Below are 10,285 nucleotides of genomic sequence, written 5' to 3' on the forward strand. Positions count from 1 at the left end.
TAGTTATCGATATTTTATAATCGAATCTAATCTGAATCATTCTATTATTAATCAGTCTTTAAATCACATAAATATATATATTAATTAATTAAATCACATAAATGTACGTACATTTAAAGACATTTTTAATAATTTTTTAATATTAATTACAATGATAGAAATAAACTACTACAGAAATGTACTTAAGAAAGTAAATTATTTTATACTAATTTTGTTTAATTATTTATGTATAAATAAGGAACTTTTAGATATTTCGTAAAATTTCAAACAATAAAAATTTTAATAAAATATAATTGGTAATATTTTTCCTTTAAATATTGCCTTCTATGAAATTATAAAATATAGTTGTCACTGCCATCGAAAAAGCTTGGGTATAGATTGCGTGGGTGGATCTGTTAGATCCTATGCGTGTTTAAAAGGTGCAGATGAATGTTATAGTAATAAAGTCAGGAAAAGTATATAAAAATAGTTGTAGTGATAAGAGCTTGTACGAGGTCAGATATTATTTATACCTTTTTACCTTTATCATATTATATGTGCAAGAACGGTTAAAGTTAACCACAAAATGAAATGTTATCTACTGGTTCTGATCGTTTTGAACGTATGCTTAGTGCACACTTTTAATTTAGAACCAAGAATACCTATTATCAAAAAAGGATTAAATGGATCTTATTTCGGTTACTCTGTAGCCGAACATCAAGAAACTTCCGACGATGGAACAATATCAAAAAGCTGGTATATGCTATTTATAATATTTTGGTGTAATTAAAATTATCAAGAGAATGTATATATATATATGTATAATATAGATAACAATATATACTTATATGTATTATGTACAAAATATTGTATTGTTAATATTTTATTAATTTATACTTTTATCTTACATCACTGATGTAATATATGATGGTAAGATAAGGCTTAGATAAACAAGAAGCATGCATTAAGAAAGCTTTAAGGATAATATCTGTTACAGGATGTTAATTGGAGCTCCTTTAGATCAAAATAGGCAACCAGAAACTAATAGATCCGGTGCATTGTGGCAATGTCCTTTAACAACATATAAAACGGATTGCACTCAAGTGATTACAGATGGACGATTGAGTATGTTTTTAATTTAAAAAAGTTCTTCAGAAATACTGATATAAACATCTTATTTATTGGTTATAAAATTTAATTCTGCATTGTATTAAAACATTCAATTTTCATAAGCATATTATATTTACTATGCTAATGTTACATTAATAAAAGTATGTTAAAACTTGTTATATTTGAAACAAGTCAAAATTTAACTAAATAACGTATTGTTATCTAAGCTAATTTATATTTTATCAGTAAAATTATACACATTTTTTATTTCTATGCTATAGTATTGTCTAAGTGTCATCTTATGTTTATATATGATTTTGGTGTAGTCATTGTGCATGTCATTTTTTTATGTTATTATTTCATAAAGTCATTAAGTTAATGTGCTTTATTTTATGTTATACATATAATAAGATTATTTTTTTGTTAAATTATGTGTTGGTTAACGAGCAGCAGAAGGGAGTCTGTATGACACAAGTAAGTTATTGAATGGTGTTATTTGAATGAGCAGTCATTTAATTTATTATTATGAATTATTTTATTGTGATTTTGTATATATATATTTATATTGATATGCTCATTTTTATGTCAGCATGGCATTTTAAGTTATGATATAAAAATTATTTTATTGCATTATTTGTATTTTGTGATTCAAAGAATATTTTCTACCAAATGCACTATTAACATTTTCTGATATTTGCTACTATATTCTTACTAACTACACATTTGCATTTTAGAAGTACACAATTTATAGATAACACAAAGGAATAAAATCATGTATGTTCTCATGTGTTTTACGAATAATATATTTAATTATTGTTGCTTCTTAATAATCTTTCTGATATCTATTCTTTATTTGCTATAGCATGAAATTTCATAGATAATCGTTTATATTGTTCAGCTTTTATTTTTATTTTATTTTCTTTCCAAATTAGGCAGAATATTTTTATTTTATAATACATGCAAATATTTACCCATCTTCCTTTCTTTTACTTCTTTCACAGTGACACAAAGTTATTATATAATATAAAACAAGAAAAGATTACTAGGTAGTTTGAAGACATAAATGACAATAACTTTACTGTATGAAGTTTCTGACAGGAAACATTTATGTTGTAAAATGAATACCATGTGTATTATACAATTATTTATTATCATTACCAATCGTTTAATAAATTGTTTTCTGCATTTTAGATCTTGAATCTGATGATCTAATACCACCTGGTAATGATGAAATTAAAGATAATCAATGGTTAGGAGTAACAGTGCGCAGTCAAGGCTCTGGTGGCAAAGTAATGGTATGAATTTCATCATATTTTATCTATTAATATTATTAAATTGAATATAATTTAGTACAATAAATTTCTAGGTTTGTGCTCATAGACATATTGTAAAAACAGCAGATTCTCAATGGGGTCAAGGACAATGTTATATATTGACACAAGATTTGAAATATCAAGATTTAAAAAAACCTTGCTCTGGGAAACCTACCAACAAGTAAATTTGTTTAATAATTTTTACAGTTAATGTTTTTGAGGGAATCAATCAAAAATTATGATTCTATTTCAGAGCACATGAACAGTTTGGATATTGTCAAGCAGGAACCAGTGGTGTACTTACTTCGGAAAATCGTGTCGTTATTGGTACTCCTGGCCCACATACTTGGAGAGGGACTTTATATCTCTTTACCGTTTCAGATGAATTTTTAACTAGGGATAATACAGTTTATAATGCTCCAATGCAAGATTCTTCTCCTGTTAACAAATATAGTTATTTAGGTAAATATTTCATATGAAGATAATATATTTCTTATATATATATGGTAGTATGGTATTTGATGATAATAAAGTTAGTTTATTAAGTTATTGTAAAAGTAAGAAAAACAGAACAAATCAATTTACAGGAATGTCTGTTACTGTGGGTGATTTCTTTGGTACTGGATTAGCTTATGCTGCTGGAGCCCCGCGTTCAAATGGTACAGGTCAAGTTGTTCTACTTACACGACACGATTTTAAGCCAGATATGGATGTTGCTCTTATTTTGGATGGTGAACAATTTGCTTCAAGTTTTGGATACGAAATTACTTCTGCAGATGTTAATGGAGACAAGTATAATTCTTTATATATTGTGTCTAAGCACATAATAAGCATATATCTTTTTTAATTGTATAATTACACTTTTACACTTTTTTGCTTTTAGAGTTGACGATCTTATTGTAGCTGCACCTTTTTACTTCAATAAGGCAGAAGGGGGCGCGGTATACGTATATACTGAATTACAAAAAACTTACAAGAAACGTGAAAAGAGTAAACCTATTAAACTTGTTGGACGTGAAGAATCAAGGTTTTATTTCCTTTTAACTTCGCATATATAAGATGTCCCAGTACATTTTATAGCTCAAAATAGATAAGGAAAGAATGTTGTATAAACATATGTCATTGTATGCATTGTTAAAGAGTTATAACAAAAGAAAAACAGCATACGAAATGAGCGGTAACGAACGTGCATTACTATGGCACAAAGTATTAGTATTTACTTTTGATAACATATGTTTATATGGCACTTTTGGTGTACTTTGATGTATAAAATATACCGACTACGTATGATTGGATAAGATTGGAACACTATAGAATTGAAAATACAACGATAATAATAATAATAATAACAACAATAATAATAAGTATAATTTAATTATAGATTTGGATTTGCTCTGACAAATCTGAAAGATTTAAATAAAGATGGATATGACGACATTGCTATTGGAGCCCCATATGAAAAAAAAGGAACAGTATACATATATCTTGGTTCAAAGAATGGAATAATCACAGTACCATCACAGGTAGTTACATTATTATCTACAATATTATGGAAATAAACTAATCTTCTATATTTATGTAATATACTTTTTTATATTGCGGAGATTTGTTAACTTTAGGTTATACATGCAGAAGATATGCCAGAACCATTGCAAACATTTGGTTATTCACTGAGTGGTGGAATTGATATGGATCAAAATGGATATTTCGATTTATTAGTAGGAGCTTATGAAAACGACGCTGTAGCACTTCTTCGTTCGAAGAAAATCATTGATATTACGACTTCTATTCATTATTTAAAAAAAGATGGTACGTTTCAAGAAAAAATTGAGCCTATAGATCCTAATAAAGTTGGGTGTCCAGAAGATCCAGATTCAAACCATACCTGGTAAGTATAATTTAATAAAATTTGGAAGTAAGATTATTTCCATATAAAATTGTGATTAATTTGTTATAGTTTCTCATTTGAAGCTTGTTGTGAGACAAAATCTTTAGTAAAAGAAGAAGATATGCAAAATCTAAAATTAAATTATTATATTGAAGCTGAAACTTATACTGGAGTTAAAAAATTTTCTAGAGTTTGGTTTGGAACTGGGTATTCTCATTTACATTACGTAAATCGTACTGTTCATTTAGATACAACAAAATTGAAGCATTGTCAAAAAGAAATAGTTTATTTGAAGGTATATTTTATATATTATAAATAGTATTTTTACCAGAGACTCAATGTCTTCATTATAAATATGTTTATTAATAATTTTTAGGAAAATACACGTGATATTCAATCACCTATTAAATTCCGCTTAAATTACTCATTAATACAAGAAGAACCAATTATGCCAGCTGAAGGAGAACCTTTACCTGATATAAAGAATTACCCTATATTAAACCAACAAGAAGCTGCTCGTGTATTTGAAGCCACCTTTCAAAAAGATTGTGGTAATAATGATATTTGTGAAAGTGATCTGCAAGTAAAGGCTCGATTAAATCTATCAGGTATATTTCTGAATAAATAAAATTATTGAAATATTAAATTAAAAACATTTATGTGCTCAAATTATTGTGCTTAAATTATTAATGTGCTCAATTATTAGCTTCTTCGGTGAAACCAAATTTCTACGAACTTCTCCTTGGTGAAAGAGACGAAGTTGTGGTTGATGTGAACGTGTCTAATATTGGGGAATCTGCATATGAAGCACAATTATTTATTGTTCATTCTCAAAGTTTAAATTATATCGCTAGTAAAAGCAACGATTCTGCAATCTGTAATTTATATAATGCGACTATAGTAGGCTGTTCTATTGGAAATCCTTTTAAAAAAGACAAACTAGTAAATATACAAGTAAGATTTGATCCAAAAGAACTAGAAGATAATAAATCACAATTGGAATTTGTAATATTTGCAAATTCCACTTCAAAAGAAATAAAAGAAAAAGAACCTATAAGATTACAAGCTACAGTATTGAAACAAGCAGAATTATCAATTAAAGGGTAACATTTATTTACAATTATATATCAAGAAAGGATGATAATGTAATACAAAATGAAATCACACATTACTTATAAACAAATGATTAAAATTATAGGAGCGCGAAAATTCAGTGGGCCTTTTATGGTGGTCCAGTTATAGGTGAATCTGCTATAAAACATTTAAATGAAGTAGGACCGAAAGTTTCGCATGTGTACGAAGTGTTCAACGAGGGTCCATGGAGAGTAAGTAGTTTAGAAGTTCACATTTCGTGGCCCTATGAGGTTGCGAATGACAAAACCCATGGTAAATGGCTTTTGTATTTAGAAGAGCTACCAACTGTACAAGGTAAAATTTCTTTCTATACTAATTTAACGTGTTTTTATATCTTATTTAATATTGAAATATATACAGTATATTTATTTACTCTACAACTTTGTAGCTTTAGGTGATGGTGAATGTATATTACCATCAGGGCAAGTAGTTAATCCACTAAAATTGCAAGATAGTATAAGCTACGATGATATTGATGTATTCCAATCTGTAATATCTACTCCTGCTCCCTTGCCACACAATCATACTAACCACATGAGAACTAGACGAGATACAGAAAAAGTTGTTAATACACGAACGATCATTGATAAAGATGGTCACAGACGTCAAGTAGTTTCGATGGTGAGTAAATAATCAATTTAAAAAATACTATTATCTTGGAGATATAATAAACACTTACGAACTATCATTAAATATTATAGAATTGTAAGGCTGGGACTGCAAAATGCTTTGATATTACATGCTTTATATACAATTTGCAACGAAAACAGGAGGCAATTATTACTGTTAAAGCAAGGTAATGTTTAATATTTTTTACTTATACAAACATATTTTTTAAATGAATTCTTTATTTGCTAAATTAACTTTTTCATATGTTTAGATTGTGGAATTCTACTCTTGTAGAAGATTATCCAAAAGTAGATGAAGTAAAAATTGGTTCTAATGCAAAAATTGTTATACCACCAAATGTTGTAATACAACAAGAAAATTTAAAAGATGATTATGCAATTGTAAGTATAATTGTAATTATACTTTAATGTCATGTATTCAGCATTTTTAACTTCATAATTACATTTTAATATCTAGGCTGAAATAATTGTATATCCAAATCTTCTTGATCACCAAGATGGTGAACCAGTACCAATATGGATAATCATAATAGCTGTTGCAGCAGGTTTGTTATTATTTGTCTTAATTACTTTGGTTCTTCGAAAACTCGGGTTCTTTAAAAGGCGGCGTCCAGATCCTACTCTGTCAGGAAATCTCGAGAAACATAGAGAAGATAATCCAGAAAGTGAGGCATTATTTAAACGCTAAACATTTATAACAGAAACATTACAGATTATTGATTGATATATACTATCTTATATACTTACATTTAAAGTACTTACAATGAAAATTACAGCAAAAATTAATTCTTTAAATAACAAGGAGAAGAAGAAGTAGATTAATGCAAAACATTTGGTATCCATATTGTGATATATTGACTTATTTATCCATATAATTTTTTTAGAAAAGCACAAAAATTTATAATGTTTTATATGTACTTACTATCTATTTAATAACTACATGAGTAGTTATATTTTCCAATAATATTTGGGCCATTGACTTTTTATAAATCTTTTTTTAACTATATACTTTTACCAAAAATCTTTATGAAATTATTCAAAATATTAAAATCGTAAGAACATTAAAAAATATAAAGGTTACTTTACGACAATAATGTTATTTAATTTGCACATTTATACAAACGCACAACTGAAGTATACATGAAAAAAATATGTAAGGAAAACTATACAATTTAATTCTAAATTTTATACAATTTTACATTCATATAATGAAACAATATCTGTTACAACTAAGTAGAAACATGGTATAAAATTACTTTCAGTTTTAGATGTGAAAGATGCATTTATTTAATATTAAATATTTCTGTAAGCTATACAGAAGTTATTTGATACATTTTATAATAAGACTGACTTTATATAAAATGCACTTTTTGTTTTGCAAAATTTGTACAATTTCTTTTTTATTAAAAAATTGACAATTGCAAACTAAAAAAGTCATAATAAATGCAAACTTGCCATTAATTTTGTAACATAACATTATTAGAACAAAAATCCTTAACTCTAGAGTTCAATGCTAATGAAAAAATCACACTAACATTGTCTTTACACTGTGACTTAAAATATACGAGTAATATATTTAATTATATTACATTTACATAAGAAGGATTAAATTGTTTAATCTTATTTATAATATAAAAATTTTTAAAGGTTTTAATTTGTACCCATAATGGGAACTTATTTCTTTGGAAGTAGTGTACAAAATTATTAGGTACATCATTACATTTTTATATTAATTGTCAGCAATATACATATGCACATGTACTATCGAAGATAAAGAATGTTTAATGTAACGTGCCTTTAAAATATTGTATACATCTTATTGATTGTTATATGTATACTACTTGTTACATATTAAGGTATACGAGTAATTTAAATGTATACCAGGTACTTAAAACCTATTGTTCTATCAATTGGTCAATGGTTTAATTAATATAAACATTATGCAATTATATCTTCATATTACAACACATTCCCCAAGGTATTTATACGTTTTCCTGTATTAAGTAATAAATGCAATGAGCTCTGGCAGTATTAAGTCAGAACTAATACCTTGCTCTAAATTCATATGTTAACACTAAAATGTCTAATATTTAGTATTAATTATATTGCCAATGACAGCTAATCCTGCCATGTTATACATTAACATTTACAAAAACAAGAAGTAGATTGAAGAAATGTGTTCAATTATCTTTTAACAGATAATCATTCATATCAATCAAAAAAAAATTTGTATTACAAATTCATTGTATTTATCATTATATCTTAAATTTCACTTATATATATATATATATATATATATATATATATATATGCGTGTGTGTATATATAAACAATATCTTCAAAAAAAGTAATAAAATATATATACTACTGATATATTCAGTAGTACGTGAAGGAGATATATTTCTGTTTTGTAAATTTCATTTAATGTTAATAAAAAACAGTATTTTATAATTAACAAAAAATACGGAATAATATTTACTATTTTGTAAAGTAACAATGAAATAACACTTTGGTACCTCAAAAGAAATATATGACTTGTAATGACATTACTAATGTATATGATGATCAATATCTAATATTAATTTTTTTCAACATTTATTCAAATAAGAACAATCTGCCATCATGAACCTAAAAATTTTATATAAAAATATATTTAGAATGTATTAACATTGTACTAAATAAATTATACTGACCTGTACAACAAAACTGTAAGAGGAACTGTGCTGGCATGCCACAAAGAATGAGCATCAAATATCCAAAAGATTGGTGCAAAATCTGCTACTTCTAATATAGTAACAAGAACTGTTAATATATTAAACCAACCAATTAGATAAATATAAGATAATTTTTTGCGATTACGGTGCCACCATATCATTGTTATAACAAATGTTAAAAAACCTGTAACATTATGACGATTAGTCATAATTTTTAATTAAAAAACATCTGATTATTGAAGGAAATACAAATACTTCATTAAATTACCTATAACTATATTAAATTTCATATTATAGTCATAATTAATGTAACCAGACCATAAGTGGGATAAATGTGAATATAGAGTGCTAAGGTATCCACATGTAATCACAGTAAATAACCTGATGTTTTTATAAGTTATTCTAAAATGTATAAAGAGATATCTTTAAAATGTTTTTATTAATATTCTATTCTATCTAACAACAGTATAAATTACCTTAGTAGCATACAATACAATAATGTAAGCACGATAATAAATGCACAGGAATAATCCATTACTTCTGTGAATGGAGTATCTCTTGCATGAAAAATAGATGACCAAAACCACCCATGCATGCATACCTGGAATTAAATCTTTTTAAATTTACATAAATATTTATATTTATATAAATAACAAATATATACCAGACTAAAATAAGTCCATATGTAAAACATAGGATAAGTATACCCATATTTTTTTTTAAATTTCCAATACATACTAATATGAGCATAAAAATTTAATATGGAAAATATGACAGAAGCAGGTTCTTGACAGCCAAAAATACGAATAAATGGCCACTAAAATAAAAATCAGTTGTTTATAAAATTTATATTTTACTCTATATTTGTATGTTATTATTATCAAATGTCATATACTTTTCCATGAAATTGAGGAACTTTTAAACCATGATTTGTAAAATAATCCACTGTCTCCCAAGTACAGTTGTAACTACAATCTTCCTTACAAGACCAAAATAATAATCTTAATGATAAGGAAGGTAATACCTTAAATTTTTGATCTGTAAAATGATCAGTTAACATCGGTATGTACATATATATACCGTATACATAATAATACATAACAATACAACCACTAAAAAAATATTTTTTTATTGTTATCTTAACTTTATAGTTGGAAAATACTAAATTTGTGTAATAACATTATAAATCATAATTTTTTTAAGTTTTTGTCAAAATTTACTATGTCACTGAGTTTTTCGCTGATACATTATTAAAAATACGTACTATTATCGCAATTATCATAATAACATTTTTCAAGACACAAATTGTAAAAATTAGATCTATCACCTATCGAACCATCTATACTTTTTACTAAAAACATTTGAAATGCCAAAATTGGCAAACATTTTAATTTCGACATACTCCCTGTATGCCGGCCACAGTCGTACACTAACTTAATTACACAGATTTGACAACTCCTATGGTGGGGATAAGGTTGTAAAGTCGTAAGGTGTGCTTTACTAATCGGCCGCCAGCCA

General features: G+C 26.5%; 2 protein-coding genes across 4 annotated transcripts; one reads left to right on the forward strand and one right to left on the reverse strand.

Moving 5' to 3' along the window:
• The first annotated feature begins 264 nt into the window (after positions 1–264).
• Positions 265–8,113, forward strand: Mew (multiple edematous wings). Of its 2 annotated transcripts, XM_072019645.1 has the most exons (18): positions 265–735; positions 977–1,104; positions 1,540–1,563; positions 2,281–2,384; positions 2,456–2,583; positions 2,656–2,864; positions 2,990–3,194; positions 3,286–3,429; positions 3,784–3,925; positions 4,022–4,290; positions 4,360–4,585; positions 4,667–4,898; positions 4,997–5,393; positions 5,489–5,718; positions 5,813–6,045; positions 6,126–6,220; positions 6,305–6,434; positions 6,511–8,113. In XM_072019645.1, the coding sequence occupies exons 1-18, from the start codon at positions 566–568 to the stop codon at positions 6,739–6,741; spliced, it is 3,297 nt and encodes a 1,098-aa protein (XP_071875746.1). In that variant the 5' UTR covers positions 265–565; the 3' UTR covers positions 6,742–8,113. The 2 variants fall into 2 exon arrangements, with proteins under 2 accessions (XP_071875746.1, XP_071875747.1); XM_072019646.1 differs by lacking the exon at positions 1,540–1,563 and having other exon boundaries at positions 266–735.
• A 283-nt stretch (positions 8,114–8,396) lies between these two features.
• Pgap3 (Per1-like protein PGAP3) lies at positions 8,397–10,252 on the reverse strand. Of its 2 annotated transcripts, XM_072019659.1 has the most exons (7): positions 10,032–10,234; positions 9,663–9,805; positions 9,432–9,584; positions 9,244–9,368; positions 9,036–9,169; positions 8,747–8,951; positions 8,397–8,681 (listed from the first exon to the last, which is right to left on the reverse strand). In XM_072019659.1, exons 1-7 carry the CDS (start codon positions 10,165–10,167, stop codon positions 8,642–8,644), a joined length of 936 nt encoding a protein of 311 aa, XP_071875760.1. In that variant the 5' UTR covers positions 10,168–10,234; the 3' UTR covers positions 8,397–8,641. The 2 variants fall into 2 exon arrangements, with proteins under 2 accessions (XP_071875760.1, XP_071875759.1); XM_072019658.1 differs by lacking the exon at positions 9,432–9,584 and having other exon boundaries at positions 10,032–10,252.
• Between the last annotated feature and the right edge of the window lie 33 nt (positions 10,253–10,285).

Source organism: Bombus fervidus, chromosome 16, assembly GCF_041682495.2.
Source record: "Bombus fervidus isolate BK054 chromosome 16, iyBomFerv1, whole genome shotgun sequence".
Classification (NCBI taxonomy): domain Eukaryota; kingdom Metazoa; phylum Arthropoda; class Insecta; order Hymenoptera; family Apidae; genus Bombus; species Bombus fervidus.